The sequence below is a fragment of the Humulus lupulus genome, chromosome 2, assembly GCF_963169125.1.
Source record: "Humulus lupulus chromosome 2, drHumLupu1.1, whole genome shotgun sequence".
Lineage (NCBI taxonomy): Eukaryota > Viridiplantae > Streptophyta > Magnoliopsida > Rosales > Cannabaceae > Humulus > Humulus lupulus.
In genome coordinates this window covers 226,493,814-226,516,003 of record NC_084794.1, presented here as the reverse complement: position 1 = coordinate 226,516,003, position 22,190 = coordinate 226,493,814, and the positions used below count along the sequence as shown (strand labels likewise).

Sequence of the window (22,190 nt, the reverse complement as noted above, 5' to 3'; positions counted from 1 at the left end):
CCCAGACCACTTAGCCTAGCGCTACAGTGCCTAGTGACTAGCACTATAGCGCTAGTCACAGCACAGCCTTGCAAAGCATTTTCTCCTTCGAATTTTCCCTAGCCAAACCTACTTAAAACTCAACCAAACTTCAAAGCAAGCCTCCCAACATCCTCCACTCATCCCAAACATCCCAACCACACATAACTCAATCACATGCACCCCAAATCAAAGGAATCACCATAGCTGGACCTAAAGCTCAGAAACTCAATAAAAACAACAACTGAAACCACAGAGCTTGAACTAGAATTCCTTACCTTTGCTAGATGAGCTTAGCCTAGGTTGTCTCCCACTCTTGCTTAGCCTTCTCCTCCTCAAATACTCAGCCTCAACTTCCTAGGAATCCCACAGAACTTTGCTTAGAAAAACCAGCTTAACACCATTACCAGGAACTGAATATTAACCTCAAAATCTTACCTCAAATGGATGAATTGCTCTTGCTAATTAATTCAAGCCAGACCAAAGACTATAGCCCCAAGCTCCTGCCCAGAATCTCCTTGAGTTTCAGCTTCAAATTCTTTTAGGAATTGAGGTAGAAACCGAATGGGTGAAGATATGGCCTCTATTTTCCTTCTTTCTTTTTCTTCTTCTTTCCTTTAACTTCCTTCAGACTCTAGACTTTCCAATAAGGCATAAAGAAATTTAACTCTTATCCCTTATAAGCCAAATGACCAGAATACCCTCCCATTATCTCTAAGCCTTTAAATCAACCTAGGGGCATTTTGGTCATTACACCCAATTCCCGCTAATTCTTCGAGTGTCTCTAATATTTACCACTTACTTCCCGACACCTAACCAATCACCAATTATATTCTCTAAATTCCCATAAATACCTCCAGGCTCGCCCCGAGCCGGGTATAAATCCCTGCCGTGACTTTTTCGCTAAACCGCTCACTAGGATCGCCTCGAATCACAGATTACAAATATATCCACATAATAATGTGGTCTCAACAATTCATCACATATATATATATACAGTTATGCCCTCAACAGGCCAAAATTACGATTATGCCCTTCTAACCTAATCAGGGCCTACATGCATACTAATACACATAGTCATGCATCTCAAATATTCAAATAATCATATAACATGCTTTTAATTATTAAATCACAAATAATCTAGTTATGCCCTCCCGACACACTAATCAAGGCCCTTAAACCTTATTAGTAAATTGGGTCGTTACAACTATCCCCTTCTAATGAGAATTTCGTCCTCAAAATTTACCTGAATAACTCGGGATACTGATCCCGCATCGCTGTCTCAAGCTCCCAGGTCGCCTCCTTGACCCTACTATTCCTCCACAATACTTTAACAAGAGGAATAGTCTTATTCCGTAGTACTTTATCTTTCTGATCCAAGATCTGGACCGGTTGCTCCTCATAAGCCAAATCTATCTGCAACTCCAAATCTTCATACCTTAACACATGAGTCACATCAGAGACGTACTTCCGGAGCATTGTAACATGGAATACGTCATGGACTCCTGACAACGATGGTGGCAAGGCTAACCGGTACGCCACCTGACCGATCCTTTCTAGGATTTTAAAAGGTCCATTAAACCTAGGGCTGAGCTTGCCCTTCTTCCCAAATCTCCTCACCCCTCGCAATGGTGAAACTCGGAGAAACACGTGGTCCCCAACCTGGAACTCCACGTCCCTACGTTTAGGATCGGCGTAGCTTTACTGTCTGCTCTGAGAGGCGAGCATCCTAGCTCGGATCTTCTCTATAGCTTCACTTGTCCTCTGAACCATATCCGGCCCCAAATACTTCCTTTCACCCATCTTATCCCAATGAATGGGTGATCTACACTTCCTCCCATATAACATTTCGTAGGGAGCCACTCCAATCGTTGATTGGTAACTATTATTATATGATAATTCAATCAACGGAAGATACTTACTCCATGATCCCTCAAAGTCGATCACACACGCTCTGAGCATATCTTCCAACACTTGAATCATCCTCTTAGACTGTCCATCAGTTTGAGGATGAAAGGTTGTACTGAACTTCAACTGAGTCCCCATAGCCTTCTGCAAACCACCCCAAAACTTGGAAGTGAAGATAGGATCCCGGTCTGACACTATAGACTTAGGAACCCCATGGAGACGTATGATCTCTCTCACATACAACTCAGCATATTGATCCATAGTATATGTTGACTTCACTAGAAGAAAATGGGCTGACTTGGTGTATCTGTCCTCTATCACCAACACCGAGTCATGAAGCCCTACAGTTCTGGGTAAACCTCCCACAAAACCCATCGTAATATCCACCCATTTCCACTCGGGAATACCCAAAGGCTGAAGCAACCCTGCCGATCGCTGATGCTCAGCTTTCACCTGCTGACAGGTTAAACATCTGGCTACGTACTCCACCACATCCTTCTTCATCCCGGGCCACCAATATAACATCCGTAGATCTTGGTACATCTTCGTGGTACCCAGATGAAGTGAGTACGACGTCGTATGAGACTCATCCAGTATCTCTCGTCTGATCCCTCATCAGCTGGAACACAAATATGTCCCTGATACCAAAGCAAACCAACCTCAGAAATAGAATAGTCCTTAGCTACTCCCGCTAAGACATTCTCTCTAATTCCCTGTAACTGAGCGTCTGCCAACTGTCTTTCTCTGATCCGCTCTAGCAGGGTCGACTGCAGAGTAATATTGGCCAATCGGCCTACCACCAATTCTATCCCCGCTCTGACCATCTCATCAGCTAACTCTCTCGAGATCTGGGTGGAACTGTATAACTGGCTTGGGCCTCTCCGGCTCAATGCATCCACCACTACGCTGGCTTTCCCTGGATGGTAAAGAATATCCCAATCATAGTCTTTCACCAACTCTAGCCAACGCCTTTGTCTCATGTTCAGGTCCTTCTATGTAAAGAAATACTTCAGACTCTTATGGTCAGTGTATATCTCACACTTCTCCCCATACAGATAATGTCGCCAAATCTTCAATGCGAATACCACTGCTGCTAACTCCAAATCATGGGTAGGATACCGCTGCTCATACTCCTTCAGCTGTCGTGACGCATAAGCTATGACCTTCTCATTCTGCATCAACACACAGCCTAAACCCAACCTCGATGCATCGCAGTAAACAACAAACTTCCCTTCCCTCGAAGGAAGACTCAACACAGGTGTCGTAATAAGTCGTCGCTTCAGCTCTTGAAAACCATCCTCACACTTGTCTGACCAGATAAACTTCAAATTTTTCCGTTTCAATTCTGTCATCGGTGTCGCTATCTTCGAGAAGCCCTCCACAAACCGTCTATAATAACCTGCTAAACCAAGGAAACTTCGCACCTCTGAGGCGTTCCTTGGCCTCGGCCAATCCCTAACTGCCTCTACCTTAGATGGATCCACCTTAATCCCATCTGCACCCACGATATGTCCAAGGAACGTCACTTCTGGTAACCAAAATTCACATTTCTTAAACTTGGCGTACAACTGATGCTCCCTCAATCTCTGCAGAATCTGTCGAAGATGAATATCGTGCTCTGCCTCTGAATTGGAGTACACTAAGATGTCGTCGATGAAGACAATAATGAACTGATCTAGAAAGTCCTTGAATACTATGTTCATTAAATCCATGAAGGCTGCTGGGGCATTGGTCAAACCAAACGACATGACCAAAAACTCATAGTGCCCGTACCTCATTCAGAAGGTCGTCTTTGGTATGTCCTCGTCCTTGATCCGCAGACTATCCTCGGGCTGAGACATCTCTTCTGCAAAAACAAAAAACATGGTTATTACAAGTTAGCAATCAGGGAGAAATAAAAGCAAAAGGTTAAAGGCAAAAAGTATACGAATACTAAAGGAGCCCTACCCCCCGAGCTAGAAGAACCTAAGACGATTATTTCCCGAACAGGCGCAAGTTCTGGGTCCGGTTCTGACTCGGGGCTAGACTCTTCTACATACTGCCTAAGCCCCGGAGCATAGATGCCCCTCTGGAGTGATGGCCACGTGCGTAAGTTGGTCCCATACTCCTAAAAAATGATCGACCTAAAGGCTAGGGTGTTATCTACTACTATGGTACCCCTAGGCCGGCTCTCTTGGTGATCCAGCATGAGCCGGTCAACACAATGGAGCAGGAGTGTGTTCAGGTCCGGGTCCCTTCGGTGACGATGGACGATCTGCCTAGGATTGAACCTAACCAGCCGGGGGTCCGCAGTGGCCCTATCTACATTCTTAAGCAAGAAAGGGTTACCTTGGCCGGAAGGACCCGCGGCTGCTCCAGATTGGATCCTCTCCTCGTCCATCCCCTGGGCGACCTCCAAATTCCTCTTCCTATTCCTCACGAGCGGAACTTCAGTCATCTCGTCCTCCTTGTCTTCCTCTGCCGCGACCTCCTCAACGATGATAGGTCTGTTGTCGCGGGCTGGGGGCGGCCCCCGGGGCCTCTTCAGGTTCAGAGTCTGATTTGGGAAAATCAGTTTGCAGAACACCATCATCTCGTCCGTCACGAGCACGCGATAGTCCTTTTCACTGGGGGGCAAGCCCGCCAGTGTTTCATATTGACCCCCGAGGGTCACAGACTTTTCGGTCCTCGCGTAGATGGCTGCAAGATTGGCTAGAATCAGAGTGGAATACGGAAGGAGCTAAAATAAAATAACACTTAAAAGGCGAGCTAAGATCAGGGTTCACTTACGAGGACGGTTGAAGTAATGGTGCTCACAGTTCCGGAACCCAGTTGACATGAAGAACTGGTCCTTGAAGTCATTTGGATGGCTTGGCAGCTCGATGACCGCCGCCGTATTAGGAAAACGGGTTAAATAGTAGAACCCGTCGCCTCGCCCCCGCTGGTCCAGGCTGGCTTTTAGGAAAAAGAAGTATAAAATATCCGCAGGAGTGGGGACCTCCCACTCCTGCTTCTTGAATAAGTTCCTCAACCCTGCCAGCAGACGATAGGAGTTGGGGGGGAGCTGAAATGGGGCCAACCCCACATAATTAAGGAAATCAGCAAAATACTGATCCAGGGGAAGGAAGGCCCTTGCCTTGAAGTGTTCACCACTCCAGGTCGCGAACGATTCGTCGAGCGGCGTGCAGCTCCGCTCGCCCTCCGCAGCAGGTCGAGCTATAACTGAGGCTATCCCCAGTGGAATGTTGTGGGTGAGGAAGAGTTTGTTGATCTTCGCCTGGTCGGTTATCTTCGAAACGATTCTCTCTGCCTCAAAGAATGTGTCGGGGGCCACCTCGACCTGTTTCTCCACGGCCGGCCCAAAGTGGGGGATCGGCGAGCTGGGCATCACCGCCTTTCCCTTCTCCTGTCAGGAGGCCGAGCTTCCAACGTTCTTTTGAGGGAGGTTCTTTTTTGGAGCCATCTGGTCGCCTAGTGAACACAAGAAAACATTTTAGAAAAGGCGACCCAAGCAGGAGGAAGAATAATTATTATTTGCACGAGCTGAGGTAAGCCCAACTTGTGGGAGGTGGAACCAAGCGGTTCAGTGAACACGCGCGTATACTCCCAACAGATCCCAGATTACTCAGAATTCGCGTGTCAGGGGGTTCAGAGTAAAATTTTCCTTGGGAGGAAAGTTTCAGTAGGCAGGAATTGCAAAACCGCCCATGAGGCGTGTTCCCTAAGCTACCCGGTTTTGCACCCAAAATTCCCAAAACTCCTACCCATAAATTGTTCCAGAAAAAGCATCCTGAAACCCATGCTCTAAGGCGATTTCCTACAACAAGTATGTCCTAACCTAAAAAGGGTTGTCACCCTCCATATCCACGCAACCCAGAAAACCCTTGCATGCGGCTACAGTAAAAATTTTTTACCTAAGCTACAGTAGCATGTTTTCAAAGTGAACAGGGTCAGGAAACTTACAGTGTATGGCTGGAAGGTTGAAGAGAGTGCTGCGTTGATAGGAGCTTCGTCGGTGAAATAGCTTCCAAAGCTTCGGAGAAACTCGTGCGCCTAAGCTTCTTGAACAATGAAAATGGCAGCAACGGAGTCGAGGGTTTCGTTCTTCTGAAAGTTAGAGAGGGAAGAAGGAAAGAGATTTGGGAAATTTTGAATGAAGGGATGGCCCGTGCGTAGGGTGGCCACCCCCTTTTTATATACGTGAAGGATTACGTGTAGAAGGCTCTTGGATGACCCTAGTGAGGGATCTGAGGCCTTCCACTCGAAATACGAAACGACGGCTGGGCTTAGACTAGGCCATTAAATGCGGTTCTCATAAAACGTACCGTCACCACCCATGGCGTTCCACGTATCAGACGCCTGCACAAAAAGTGGAATGTGAAGGGTTGTGGGGAAGTCTAAAAGCCCCTACTGTGGTCTTCTATATAGGACGTCATATACCACGAGCAGGAGCTTGGGGGGCAGATGTACACCCTAGTTTTCCCACGGGCTGATTAGCAGGTCGAGCCTCGGACTAATCACGGTTAGTCCGTAAATTTCCCCAGGCCGAAGCTCCTGTTTTCGAGGTCGTATCCCCTTAGCTCGAGGGACCCTCAAGGACTCACCAAGGCTGCCCAAGACTGGGGGAAGGAGTCTGAAGGCCGAAGGTCGGGTCAGGGAAGCAGCTCGTGGTACGAGCTTCTCATGGATCTCTGACCCTTTGTAAAGTCAACACACGCAAGATAAACGTGCCTGTATCTGACATCACGTGTCCGATATCTCCCTAACTTCTCAGACACGCAACAGGAACGTGCGTATTCAGACACCCACGGCTGGGTTGGGCCGTGCGGCCCATTATCTCCTTATCTATCGATTTGACCATACTTATGTGTCAGGTTTAGGAATTAATCATGAATGTCACAGAGTTGATATGACAAATAAGAAGGTCACGGGATGACCTCCTTACCAACTTCCAGGTGCCTTCTCCTATAAATATGGAGACCCTGGGAGTTGATAAGGGTTGGAAAAAATAGTCTCTGGAGAGATATATGCTTTGTAACCAAATACCCAGAATATATCAATAATATTGACTAGTGGAGTAGAAGGATTTTAACATTTGAACCACTTAAAAACGTGTCTTGAGTCACCTAGTTCATCCTCTAAGATTTCATATCTGTGACGGTTCTACTTTCAGCACTAATCCCTTTCTCTCCTTCTCTTAATTACCTGTTGGCGAAGAACCGCGTCAACAGTAGTAATCATGGTCATCCACTATTCAGCCTTCAGTGGATCAGGTCCTCCCTAAAAAATCGGGGGCTGCTGTGTAACGACCCCAAATTCACTATTAAGGCTTAAGGGCCTTGAGTAGTGTGCCTGGAGGGCATAATGGGATTTTGTGTGTGTCTTTAACGAGTTTTATGCATGATTATGATTTAATGCGCGTTATATGACTATTTGATTATTTGAGATGCATGACTATGTGAATTAGTATGCATGTAGACCTGATTGTCTTAAAAGAGCATAATTGTAATCTGGCCATTTTAGGGCATAACTGTGTTAATTGTATTATGTGATTTGCACATGTGTGTGTGGAGTTTTTATCGTGATGCACGCGGTGAGACGGTCCTAGTGAGCTATTTAGTCTAAAAGTCACAACGAGATTTTGTACCCGGCTCGGGAGGAGCCTAGGGGTACTTTGGGAATCTTATAGGGTGAGTTGTAAATGAGGGGTTATAGTTACTGGCAATTGAGTAACCTGGGTAACCATTTGTAACTGCTGTGAGTAACAAGTTTTAGATAGAAAATGGTAGAAATGAAATAGAAGTGAAAGGACTTAAGTGCCCTTGAAGGTTTAGTTAGGAAGGGTTATTAGGAAGGGGTAAATTGGTCTTTTGGCAAGGGTAATAGACAACTTTCAGCTGGGTTATAGGGGGGCACGGTTTGGGCATTGGGCATTTGGGTGTTTTGATAAAATTGGAAGAGAAGAGAAAGAAGAAGAATGAAGGGTTAGGGCAAGAAGAAGAAGAGAAGGGGCTGAAGTGGGAGTCTAGGAGAAGATCAAGGAATCCTTGGGTGGATTCTCCATTTGTGGTAAGGATCTTTTACACATTTAAGTTTGGTTTCTGTTTTGATTTGAGGAATTTAAAGCATAAGTAAGCATTTTTAAAGTTTTGGTTTAGGTTGCTGAATTTAGAATCAAGGGGGTGGATTTTTGGGTGTGATGGTGTTTTGCTCTTGATTCTAGTATCTATAGGTTGTTAGATGGTTCATGTGAAGTTTGGAATTGAGTTTTGGGGTAGAGATATGTGTTTGGGCTGGTTTGGAGGTATTTTGGATGAAGGAATTGAAGGAGAGAAACCCATAAATTTTGGGTTCGTAAGGGCGCGCCGCGGCCCTGTTCTTGGGCGCCGCAGCGCGAGGCTGGTTACGGTCAGGGGGCTTTCTGACTTCTCTGGGCGCCGCAGCGCTACGCCTTTTTCAGGACTTGAAATTTTACAAATTTGAGCTTTTGCTCCGGGGGTTCGGGGGATGTTTTCAATGATTTGTTTTAGGAATTTGGGAGTCCCGAGAGTGCGGGATTGGTCCCGGGAAGTGGTTTTGGGTTTGGTTAGTATTAAAAGTGTTTTATGTGTGTTGTGACTAGGATTTTGGAAAGGCTCGTGCTAGAGGACCGTGCTTGTGACATTGGTGCATCAGGAAAGCTCGGGATACAGGTAAGAAAACCGTAACACCCGAGAATAGGGCATGGGCCCACTGTGTGATTGCAGGGCATGGCCCTAGATTGTGTTATGTGCAATTGTTTAACTTTAGATGAATTATTATATGCTTGAATGATTATCTTGAAATGTATTATACGTGCGATTGTAATGAAATGAACGGCTAAGGCCGAGAGCGGCGAAGGCCGGGTACGGCCTTGGGGCCGGAAGTAACACTCAGCACATGGGATGCTATAGCCAGGGTGGGACCCATGGGATACCTGAGTTATCCTACGGTGAGGACCGAGACCCCAAGCTTTGGTAAGGCCTCTGGGGCGGCATGGCCGTGCTTGTTTAATCTGATGGTTTTCCTATTTATCAGTAAATTATGCCAGCTATATTATTTGCATATGTTATGTACTATTTGGGTTTTCTTGCTGGGCTTCGGCTCACGAGTGCTCCGTGTGGCAGGTAAAAGCAAGGAGTCAGTCAACCGGCCATGAGTATGGAGAGCGTAGGGGCGGCGCGTACATGTTCGGCCTACCCGACTACTTTGGTTGGGGGCATTTTTGTATATGGCTGTATTTACCATTCTTTTGATAGTTGATCAAGTGTAAATCTATTTTTGAATTGGAAATATTTTGTAAACCTTGTTTTGGGATCCCAAATGTTTTATACTTAACGCTTTCAATGAAGTTAAACATTTTAAAAGAGTACAGCCTTAAACTTTGATTTATTCACACTTTTGGTTTTAGAAACCACCTAGAGTCAGTCAAAAGCACGATTTCTGTCTTAAACTCACTAAGTAGCGGCCCTAAGGTAGTAGGGCGTTACATGCTGCTTCCTGAACCGCTCATACAACGGCTCCCATCTATTCCCAACCTCTACTGGCTGTACAACAGGTACCACTGCAGGTGGCACAATGGGGGCAACACTCCCTGATGGAGCATGCTGCCGCAGAATCCAGATCTGTCCATCTTGGCTCTGTAGCTAAGCCTGCATGTCTGCCATAAGCTGCTGCCAGTTCCCAGGGACTGGCGGAGGGGTCTGGCCCTGGTCATCATCTCTAGTCTCAGACCTGCCGACTAGTCGCGTAGATTTTCTTGGACGCATAATTATCCAAGTCAATCTGCAATCAACGACTCGGCAATTAGACTATGATGACAGGGTAATAATCCTTCCATGATCCACCATTAGAACCCCAAACATTCAGAAGCAATCAAGCCATAGCAATTTATCCAAATATTCATCCATATATTCATTCACATGCATAGCAATGCTAATAAGCATGCCTCAATATCATCATACAAATAGTCAAGGGTCAGGCCCTATCAGTATCTCATGCTCCCTATTAATCAAGCAGATATCAACAGTCATATTTCATTCAAATCATTCAAGCACATAGTCATGTATACACAATTTACCAAACCATGAGTCGAGCTTATCTTTCGCGACGAATGTACATGTCCAGTCAGTCTTCAGGAACCCTTAAACCTAGGACACTCTGATAGCAAGTTGTAACGCCCTGGATAGCCAAGACCGTTACATTGTGTGTTTATAAAGGTGCAAGACTTGCTAATCAAGTCATTTAATTCAAAACGTGTTACTGAAACTATAGTTGAATGGTCTCAAAAGCTTCATTTCTTATAAATAAACATTTTCTTTTTACATGGGATCCCAAGAGTAATAAGTTAAAGACTGTTTACAAAAGATTCAAGTTTTCAATACAGTGATTAGCCACTCTAAGGCAAAACAGACAATTAAGCATTTCTCGTCCTGTTCCACTCCTCAGCCGTGATGGCCGAACAGCTGACTATGTACATTCATCCCGCAGCTCTCCATCTCAGGGTGGGTCTAACTTGCCTTTGCCTTTACCTGCACCACGTAGCACCCGTGAGCCAAGGCCTAGCAAGAAAACACAATAACAGAGCATAATCATTCAACAGACAATCAGATAACTCATACCGCATAAGCATGTACTCAACAGTTCAAGCATTCATGTTAATCAAGTATTCAGCATACCAAGTATATCACTTTATATCAACAATCAATCCACATATGATAACTAGGGTTAACACCCTTAGGCCGCACCCTCTATTTATCCCACTGACTCCGGCCCGCTTAAATCGAGCTCAGTGAATATTAAGCTGTCCTCAGCTACCAGTGGCCGAGCCGCGCCCTATGCGCAAGTATAATTTACGGCACCCTTAGGTCGTTTATCACATGTCCCATTGCATAATACCATCTATGACATCATACAGATATAGGGAGCTCTTAGTCCCATCACAAACACATAACCGGGTGCAGTTTTCTTACCTTTGGATTCGCTAGCTTTGTTCAATTTGATCCCCAAGCACAATCCCGTCCGAGCCCTAGCGTACACCTAGTAACATCCATAGATCAGAATCATCACCAAACCTCAAGTCCAAAACCTAGCCTCGGGACCAATCTCGAGCCCTCGGGATGCTCCAATTCCACCAATCGGGGTGGTGGAATCAAACCCCGAACCCCTGGGCAAAAACCCTTGAAAATAACCCAAAAACCCCTTTCTGGAAACAGGGTAGCGCTACAGCGCTCTAAGGAGAGCGCTACAGCTCTACAAATAGAGCCTAAAACGCCCCAGACCACTTAGCCTAGCGCTACAGCGCCCAGTGACTAGCGTTGTAGCGCTAGTCACAGCACAGCCTTGCACATCATTTTCTCCTTCGAATTTTCCCTAGCCAAACCTACTTAAAACTCAACCAAACCTTAACCAAACTTCAAAGCAAGCCTCCCAACATCCTCCACTCATCCCAAACATCCAAACCACACATAACTCAATCACATGCACCCCAAATCAAAGGAATCACCATGGCTGGACCTAAAGCTCAGAAACTCAATAAAAACAACAACTGAAACCACAGAGCCTGAACTAGAATTCCTTACCTTTGCTGGATGAGCTTAGCCTAGGTTGTCTCCCACTCTTGCTTAGCCTTCTCCTCCTCAAATCCTTAGCCTCAACTTCCTAGGATTCCCACAGAACTTTGCTTAGAAAAACTAGCTTAACACCATTACCAGGAAATGAATGTTAACCTCAAAATCTTACCTCAAATGGATTGATTGCTCTTGCTAATTTCTTCAAGCCAGACCAAAGACTATAGCCCCAAGCTCCTGCCCAGAATCTCCTTGAGTTTCAGCTTCAAATTCCTTTAGGAATTGAGGTAAAAACCTAAACCGAATGGGTGAAGATATGGCCTCTATTTTCCTTCTTTCTTTTTCTTTTTCTTCTTCTTTCCTTTAACTTCCTTCAGACTCTAGACTTTCCACTAAGGCATAAAGCAATTTAACTCTTATCCCTTATAAGACAAATGACCAGAATACCCTCCCATTATCTCTAAGTCTTTAAATCAACCTAGGGGCATTTTGGTCATTACACCCAATTCCCGCTAATTTTTCGAGTGTCTCTAATATTTACCGCTTACTTCCTGACACCTAACCAATCACCAATTTTATTCTCTAAATTCCCATAAATACCCCCAGGCTCGCCCCGAGCTGGGTATAAATCCCCACCGTGACTTTTTTGCTAAACCGTTCACTAGGATCACCTCGAATCACAGATTACAAATATATTCACATAATAATGTGGTCTCAACAATTCATCACATATATATATATACAGTTATGCCCTCAACGGGCCAAAATTACGATTTGCCCTTCTAACCTAATTAGGGCCTACATGCATATTAATACACATAGTCATGCATCTCAGATATTCAAATAATCATATAACATGCTTTTAATCATTAAATCACAAATAAGTCAGTTATGTCATCCCGGCACACTAATCAAGGCCCTTAAACCTTATTAGTAAATTAGGTCGTTACAGACTGACCTTTGTCCCACAACTTCCAACCTTCTTCCATTTGTTTATTTAATTTTGATCTTTTTATTTGAGGAATAATAAAGGGAAGAACATTTTTGTTAGGTTTAGTTATGGGTAATTAGGTATTTTCTATGGCATACAAAAGTAGTTTTGTAAGAAACAATAAATTGGTCGTTCCAATTGATAATATTGCTGGTATATATGATTTTTCTTCTTTAGATTTGGGATAGTGCAATTTTATGCTACAAATGTAACCAAACACCCACCACCACTAATGATTTTTTTCTCCTAACATTTAAATAAGCCTTTTTTTTTTTTTTTAATTTACAGGGTTAAAGGAAGCATACAAGTTAATCAAGTTTCAAATAAAATGATCAAATATTTCTTTTAAGTTCATTTCTATGTTATTTAAAATACAATACAATAAATGTTAAACATCATTTTGGCCTCTCGGTTATGCGAAAATACTCAACGGGACCTTTGTTTTGTTAAATAAAAATTCAGAACTTGGTTTTGCAAAACGGATCAAAATAGTATCATCGACCTGATTTTAGTCAAAATTATTTTCAATATGACCAAATTACCCTTCTTTATAAATTACTTAGTCAAGTAAAAAGAAAAATAACTAAAATCCCTAATGAAAATATAAAACTATTTCAAAAATAAAAAAATTAAAAACTTAATTAATTACAAATTAAAAAATAAATAAATAACTTTTATTTAATTTTTATATTCTCTCAATCTCTAATCTATCCACTGATCACTCTCCTCCCTCCCTATCTCTCTCCTCTATCTTTTGATATCTCCCTTCATCCCCCCACCCCACCATCGACTACTGTCATAGTTCACCCACAGTATGAAAAACTCACCACAATTTGAGTGCCATACCTTGTGTGGTTCCCTTACCCCTATTTCAGATCAGGCACTAAACCCAGAAATCTTCGTTGGCCACACTTCACCCACCCCCATTTTAGATCTATTAGTCTCTCTCCCGCTTGAAGAAACACTTCTCCCCGAGACGACCTTAGAGCGAAGGTAGAGATCGATGGTTTCAGTGCTATAATCCTCATCTTTGACGATGATGTTCACGAGTCTTTGAAGCTCCTTCAATTCCGACATGGGGTTGGGCATCACTGTTGGATCATAATCGATTTTGTTCCCCATATCAAACCCAAATAGGAAAACGAAAACAGAAAAGAAAGCTTTTTAGAAGTCATAGGTAGTTCAGCCATGAGAGGTTGTGGGGTGGAGAGAGAGAGGGGAACGAGTTTAGAGTTCTTTATTTTTTTAAATTTTTAATTAGGGTTTTTAGTTATTTTTCTTTTTATTAAATTAAGTAATTTATAAAAAATTTTGGTATTTTGACTTATTATTTTTACCAAAATCAAGTCCAAGATACATCCATTGTATAAGACATGATCTCAATGTTATTTAACAAAAACAAAAATTCAATCAAATATTTTTGTACAAGGACTTGAATAGTATTTACCCATTAATAAAATAGTCTTATATTAAGTGTTTAAATGTTCACAAAAGATACTTCTAACTAATACGTTTTACCAATAAAAGAAAATTTACATATGTTTATTATTAAAATTCTAATAAGTTGTGAGCATCGATCGGTTTGGGCGGTTTTTTCATAACATAAAATTCAGAATTCAGTTTTCGGTCCGGATTTATGCAATTCAAAAACCGACCGACTAAACTAGTTAAAAGAAAAAACCGACCGTTTTGGACCGCGGTTTGGTCAGTTAAACCGACCAAACCGATTTTTTTTTTTTTTTTAAGTTTTAGTTAAAAAACTAAAATTTTTGAATTGTTGGAATCTATTTTTGTGCATTTTTAAAACATAAATATATAGAATATAATTTCATATTTTTTTATTTTTATTTAATAATTTTAATAATTAATAATTATATAATATTATATTATTATATTATTATATATTATATTGTTCGGTTGGTTTCGATTTCGCCAGTCAGTCCGGACAAAATTTTCAAACCGACCGAACAGTGGCGGTTTGCACTGTTAGCGATTTTTTCGGTGTTCGGTTTAATCGGTTTTGATTTTTTCGGTGTTCGGAAGGTCGGTGTATACGGTTTTTCGAATTTTATGCTCAACCCTACCTACCACATTACGAAGGAAGGTGCTTCAATCAAAAGTGTCAAAGAACAAATCACCTCTAGGTTTACCATGTTTTAAGTTTGCATATGCAAATAGTGTTATTATATGAGCATTCTTTTTCATTTTCTTTTCTTTTTTTCAAAAAATAAAAAAAATACACCCTCACCTAAACTTATAATAATTAGTAACTAAAAAATTATAATAATTACTATACAAGTTTATAATAATTAGTAACTAAAAAATTATAATAATTACTATACAAGTACTCAAGTGAGACGACTTAAATTTACCAGTGAGGTAGCACTGCTTTTTAAAATAATAGGCCCCAATTTTGATAAATGTGATTGACTAGGCTAAACTATCACATCACTATGTTTAATGTTTAGATGAATATTTTGGATGCATATATCATTTCTCTTTGGATATATTATACACACATTCTACACAGTGAATATACTGCCTTTATATTTATTTTATATTTCTCTGAGAGGAAAATAAAAATATACCATTTGATTACCTATTGGAGAAGATGTATATAAGGGAAGAGAAAGACCAATAAGTTGCAAGTATTCATACCCCACTAGGTTAAAGGAATTTGGCCTTACTTGATGGGGTACATGATCAGAGATCAATATCAAAGGGTCCCATTTTGTTTGGATCTCTCTTGAATATTTAGATTAGATTACCAGAAAATTCAAATTCTCAAGCAACTTCACCAACAAAGCCTATATGTTTGTGTTGTGCCAACACTGCATTTAAAGAGAAGACCCTATGCGTTTGCTTGTCAGATCATGTCTATAGAGCAGAACACAATAAGATTAGATTCCAAGCCTCTGGTACTTTCACACAAAGATGCCATAAATAAAAGAAAACAGTAGCACAATGTTTTGGCAAAAACAATTAGTGTTCTTTATTGTCACTTTGCAAGAGTAACAAATGACCAGGCCTGACCTGACAGACAAGCCGCCCTACACAGAATAATGGCATTAAAATGGTAACATTTATCATAAAAGCAAATACCAATATTCAAATTCAAACCTGCCCTCCTTTACTGGTCATTTAGATTGGCATAATATTTCTTTCAGGTCAGTGAATACGGTCACGCTGGGATTCAACATGTAATTGAAGATTTGAGCAGAGAAGCTTCTCCGGTTCTCTATCAGCTATGGTTGAAGTAGCTGAGTATCCTGCAGTAAAAAAATAGTCGGTATGAACACAACTGCTTAATCAACCTATGCATTATTTGGGCAACTCCTAAATTAAATTTGAGTTTTATTTCTCATACAAATATTTTGGATAAGAGCAATATATCACCATCAAATCGATCTTTAGTACAGTCCATATGAATATAGATGAATCCCCCAAACTAAGCTGACATGCACAGTTTAATTGAGAGAGAGAATGCTAATCAGGTCCTAAAACTTTATAAGAATTCATTCAGGTAGTGTATTGAAGACAGATGCATGTGGATTGAAAGCGAAAGCGCAATACATTGACAATATAATTAATATATTCTCAGAGTATGAGGCTTTTCCATAGAAAATTTAAACTTTAAATGTAACAGAAGTGGTAAAAAATTTGTGTAAGATTGGGATTCTATTTCTAGCATTTGAAGTAGGGATAGCAATTTTACAATTTAGACAACTTTTGAAGAAGAAAGAAGAAAAGTAGGGAAGCTACTTAATAGATTACCTGATTAGATAGTATATAATTAAAAAAGAAATCACAAAACACGAGACAAGTGTACACATTCTTCGGCTGGATTTTTTCTCAAATACCTGCAAAGTGACCACTTTACAACAATCAGATAACTTCATTCCAACAGCCATGGAGGAGAAATTAAGGATGAAAATGAAGCTAAAGTAGTACCATCTTGAACCGATCCATGGTGCCAGACATTATGCCCCTTGAAGCATCCATTTTATTCCCCTATTTTTACAGAATCATCAATTAAAACGCTTAAAGAACAATTTTTGACTGAAAGAATGACTTAACTTAGCTGAAATGGAACCCCCATACCATTCGATCAAGGAGGCGATTATGAGTCTCTACCTCATCATGTATGTCACCTGTTATCTGTCAGCAATAAAATAATAAAAAAAACAGCAATAACTCAAAAAATGGAAAATATGGCTGAATCAAATCATTCCAATTGCAAGATGAAAACTCAAGATCAATATCTGTACAGCTCAATCTTATACATTTAATGTACCAGAACTCAATAGTGCTCTATATTTTGAGCAAAAAAACAGTGCTCTAAATTGATTTCTAATATTTCTAGCAAATGTGTTCATAGGTGCATCCTAGACAACACACACATATGCAACTGTAAATTTTCTCATACTGATGAAAAACTAGTCAACAACTAAAGTGCTTGGTTTCCTTGAAAAAAATTCATACAAAAACTACCAAACTGACCAAATTGAAACCCAAAAAATATGTCTAATATTGCTTGGTTTTTCGGCACTTATAGCAAGACTTGTGATCTGGTATATGATTTGAACTTGCACCAATCAAGCCGACCACAAACAACCTTACTATAACACCTCTTAATGTAAATTGGCACAACACCATTTCTACCTTGATTGGCCCTTGCACATACAAACAATCCATCTACTCTAGGAAACGAACACAGAATTTTAGCTTTTGAGCATACTGGAAATAAAATGAATGAAAATTAATATGTGACATACAAATAGTAGGATTAATTAACAGAATATATGACTGATAAATACATTAGACATAGCATTTGAACATGGCAACCAACCATGAATCAAAATCCCAAAACCAAAAACCTTCACTTGATGACCATCAAGAATGCAAGGTTTCTTATGCATCAGGTAAACTGCCTATAAGAAACTGATTTCTGCACACATGTAAATGTACCAATGGATCTGCTAATCACACTCCCAAGTCTTGAATAATCCACCATTTTCAAAATCTAACAAGATAATGACCACAGTATTTAGCACTGTGGGAACATAACGATTACAATTAGAATCTAAAGGGAGTGCTTCCAAAGAATAGATGATTATTCATATATAAGTAGTGAGAGGAACTTTGTAGCTCAAACTTACTTGTTTTAAGAAAATTACTCTGTCTTGCAAACTCTCAACAGCTTTGTCATTGTCATGCTCGTTAATGTCATGGGAATATGAAGTAGAAGCCCTAAGACTACCTTCCTCAAGGTCATTAAAGAGAGATGTTCTGGAGGAACGGTGATCCCTGCATACAGGTAACGTGTTATCCACTGATGACAACATAACTAGGACTAGTGAGACATTCTTGCTTTGAGGCTATTGGCAATGACAAAAAGAAATACACTACTTGTGAGTTATGAAGATCACGAGCAGACAAAAGACCGAAGGTAAGTCAGCAGCTCAAAATGATTAAGACATTGAAGAGATCAAATTCCCTAGTTTCGAACAAATATAAAAATTCCTCGAATCCAACCCATTTTAAAGATATCATGGAACTAATTTTTTTTCTCTGGATTTTTTCATTTCAACACTTGACACTATAACATCGTTCTAAACAAAGAAAGGCTTGTGTAATGTTTTGAACAACAAAATGCTAAGTCTTGTCATATACTACCCTTGAACTATAAGCCTCGACTTAACCCATCAAAATTTCAAAATAAAAAGGAAAAAACAGGCACTGTTTCTTTTGTATTCAACATAAGGAAAAACTGAAATGTGTTAAGTACTTGCCACCATACATAAAACAAATTCATACATAACAACTAATCTCTTATTTTTCTCATGCTGAAAATCCTCAAATTTTAATTGCACATCCTGCCAAAACCAAAACTTTTTTCCTTCCTTTTTCAAAACTTGAAAATTTTCAATTGGGTAATGTGATTATACAATGCATATCCAAAACGAGTACTAAATTACTCTAAATTTTTTTTTTTTTTAATTGCTTTTATTACAGATTTGATTATGGGCTTCTCAGAATCAGACAGTTTGAAACAAAGCATTAGCCTTTCAACCATGTAAAGAAATGCTACTACATCTAAGAACAAAACCCGGTGATCTCGAACTCAGATCATGCCAAGAAAAAGCAAATGTAAAATTACTGAAATTGAAATCTATTATGTATGTGGTTGTAAGTATAGGTTTTACCTTCTGTAATTCATCAATGACAAGATGTGAGGAAATAAAATCGAGGGTTTAATTTCTGCAACCTCTGGAAGCTTGAATTTTTTAGCAAAACGTGAAATCGTGAAAATTGTTAATTCCACGTTTGATTGACCAGAAAATCTGGGAACGGCATTATGGGTTGTGCGGGAGGTGGGACCGAGAAGTCAAAATTATATTACAAGTGCACTCCAATGACTCTTTAAAATTTAAAAGAGTTATATTTTAAAATTATAGCTCAAATGTGATAAAATGCCTCTCCATCAAATGAGGTACTCTAATTTTTTTTAAGTTAATACACTATTCATTATTTATATGTAGAAACAACTATTCACTCATTTATAAATATTTTGCTTTCCGAAGAGGTTTATTAAATGGATCATGGTCTGCCTTAGGGGTTCTTCCTATTCCTTAGTGATGAATGGCAGCATTCAATGTCAATTTCAAGGAGCTAGAGGTCTCAGACAAGGAGATCCAATATCGCCTTTATTGTTTGTCATGATAATGGATTATCTTACTCGCTTGTTGTTAAAGGCTTCTATGCAAAAAGAGTTCAGATTTCACCCCTTATGTAAGTCTTTAAATCTGGTCAGTCTTTGTTTCGCTGATGACCTCCTGTTATTTTGCAAAGCTAACCCGAGCTCTGTCAAGATAATTCAGCAAGTGTTCACAGATTTCACAAAGACATCAAGGCTGTCTATTAATCAAAGTAAATCTAAAATTTATGTTGGTGGGCTGGCTGCTGGGGAAAAAAACTCTCTGCTTCAGGATTCTAAACTGTCTGAAGGGCAGTTCCCCTTGAGCTATTTAGGTGTACCATTGAGACCTACTAAATGGAGAGCAATTGACTGTGAAATTATCCTTGAAAAAATGAGATCTCGTCTGTCTGGTTAGGCTAGTCGCCACCTATCTTATGCTGGTTGGGTCCAATTAATTAACTTTGTTCTATTGGGGATTCGATCATATTGGATGAACATCTTTCTGTTACCTCAAAAAGTGGTCAAAGCGATAGATTGTCTTTGTAGAAAGTTTCTTTGGGGTGAGAAGGATAATAGAAGTAAGTTTCACAGGGTCTCTTGAGAGTAGGTCTGTAGACCGAAATGTTGTGGTGGATTGGGTTTCAGAGAGAGTTCTTCTTGGAACAAATTAATGTTGGCTAAGTTCATTTGGGCTGTTTCTTCCAAGCAGGACATGTTTTGGGTTAAATGGGTCAATTGTGTTTATCTAAAAGGAGCTTCTATATGGGATTATCTGTTAAAATATGATACCAGTTGGTATTGGAGGAAAATCATTAAATTCTGTCTTATTGTGTCCAAAACTGAGTCGGAGGCTGCTGTTAGGAATGGAAAGCTTCAGCTGGGCAAACTTTACTCAACTGTTTTTCCTGGCTCCTTGGTGCCTTATGATAAGGCTGTTTGGTGTAGACTCTCAGCCCCTAAGCATCAGTTTATACTTTGGCTTGCTGTGAACCATAAATTGCTTACTAGAGATTGGCTTCATTACTGTCATGTGCCTCTTACATCCTTAAGCTGCCCAGTCTGTTATCAAGGAGAGGAAAGCCATTCTCATCTGTTTTTTGAGTGTGTTTTCTCCAGGAAAGTTCTTCATTCTGTCCAAGGGTGGCTGAGAGGAATTTCTTGGCCAGATCAGTACAAGAATTGGATCCATTGGCTGTCATTGCCTCGGACTAGATGGTTTTCGATGGTGACTCTTGCAGCTTGTGCAATTACTGTGTATCTCATTTGGCTGAATAGAAACCAATGTTGGCTTGAGAAAAGTTTCTTTCCAGTGCACAAGATTGATCAACTGATTAGATTTTCAATTAAAACTAGAGTTCTGAATTTAATTGGCGGTAAATGTTCTCCTAGAGAAAAACAAATGTTGAAATTTGTTAGTTTTCTATAATTTGTGAGTTTTTGAGGTGGTTTTGTTTCCAACCTCTGTTTCTTTGTAATTGGGTGTTGATCAATAAAATTTTTCTTTTGATATAAAAAATATATATATTTTATTATTTTTTTCTAACTTTTCTATATATATGTTTGATATTAGGAATAATATTATATGCTTTTAGTAATTTTTTTAAAACTTATATACATATTATTATTTTATATTTTGTTATAATTATTATATTGAGAATTATTTTTAAATTTTGTATTAATTTGTATTTTATTTATTTTGGAATAATCTAAAATAAAGTATAATTATATTTTGATATTATATAAAGATAAATATCATAAATATTAAAAGATATAAAGATACTATTGATAATGAAAGAAAAAATTTAAATGAATAAAAAATATATATTTAAATGATATAGAGAAAAAAAAATAGAGAAGCTGATATATGGTGTAATGTAAATGTTAGAGGTAAAATAAATAAAGTAGTGTTTTAATAAAGTATTTTAAAGGATAGACTGAGAGTGCTCTAAGATTTTTTTTCAAAGTAAATTAATTTTTAAGATTTTTATTATTATTTTTGGGATGTTGATAATGTGCGGGCATAAGGAACGCCCGCGTGGATACGGCTCTTTTTTCCACATATTGATCCAATGACTTGAATATAGTGGAGAACACATACAATGCGGTGGACTTCTGTACACCTTATAATTTGTTTGGTTTTTTACGTTGTCTGTTTAAATATTTTCTTTTAATAATGATTTGTTTTTGAGAAATTATAGGAAATTGCCCAAAATAAAGCTATCAAGAAGCTAATGTCCTCGTTTTTTAAATTGTAAATAAATGGCCATTTTACATTGTTGATTACCTAAATTGCCATTTTTTATAATTTTATTTATTTATTTAGGACTGTATGACTTTAATATAGTGGTATATGTCTATTAGTTTTGTTTAATTAGTTTTTATTTTAAAGTTATATTGATTTTTTAAGTTTTTTATAGGTTGTTGGTATATTATTTTCCAATTAGTGTATATGTTTTTTGTGGTATGGTATATAATTTTTTTTTGTGATATTTAATTTCTATTTTATTATACATTGTGGTAGTATATAATTTTGTATCATTGTATATACATTTTAATGGTAGTATATAACTTTGTTAGCATAGTATATACATTTTTTAGTAATAATTTTGTAAGTTTTGATGGTATATTATTTTTCAACTCAGTATATATATTTTGTGGTATTGTATATCATTCAACAACCCATAAAAAACGAAAAAAAATCAAAATAACTTTAAAATAAAAAATAATTAAACAAAACTAATATACATATACCATAATATTAAAATATTTAGAATAAAATAGTAATTTGTTCGAGGGTGTATTTGGTAATATGTGATATTAAATAGATGATTAGGCTATTTTACTACAAAATTAAAAACATGGACATTTACTTACTTTCACACAACATTAAGGGTCATTTTGCACCAAGCCCCTTTGTTTTTTCTTGTATCGCGTTAGAATTAGGGCTTCGTAGTGGGCTGTCTCTTTTACAAGGTTGGGGATTTCTTTATGAGAAAATTATATCAGA

General features: G+C 39.2%; 1 protein-coding gene and 1 long non-coding RNA gene across 2 annotated transcripts; both read right to left on the bottom strand.

Annotated features, from left to right (window-relative positions):
- Nucleotides 1–10,095: 10,095 nt before the first annotated feature.
- LOC133819017 (uncharacterized) lies at nt 10,096–14,710 on the bottom strand. The gene is made up of 3 exons (XR_009886230.1): nt 11,665–14,710; nt 11,505–11,583; nt 10,096–10,484 (listed from the first exon to the last, which is right to left on the bottom strand). It is a non-coding gene; the product is annotated as an uncharacterized LOC133819017 (long non-coding RNA).
- Nucleotides 14,711–15,363: 653 nt separating this feature from the next.
- LOC133819016 (bet1-like SNARE 1-1) lies at nt 15,364–18,891 on the bottom strand. Its single transcript, XM_062252155.1, has 6 exons — nt 18,690–18,891; nt 17,643–17,790; nt 16,585–16,641; nt 16,435–16,494; nt 16,258–16,343; nt 15,364–15,752 (listed from the first exon to the last, which is right to left on the bottom strand). The coding sequence occupies exons 1-6, from the start codon at nt 18,701–18,703 to the stop codon at nt 15,725–15,727; spliced, it is 393 nt and encodes a 130-aa protein (XP_062108139.1). The 5' UTR covers nt 18,704–18,891; the 3' UTR covers nt 15,364–15,724.
- Nucleotides 18,892–22,190: the final 3,299 nt, after the last annotated feature.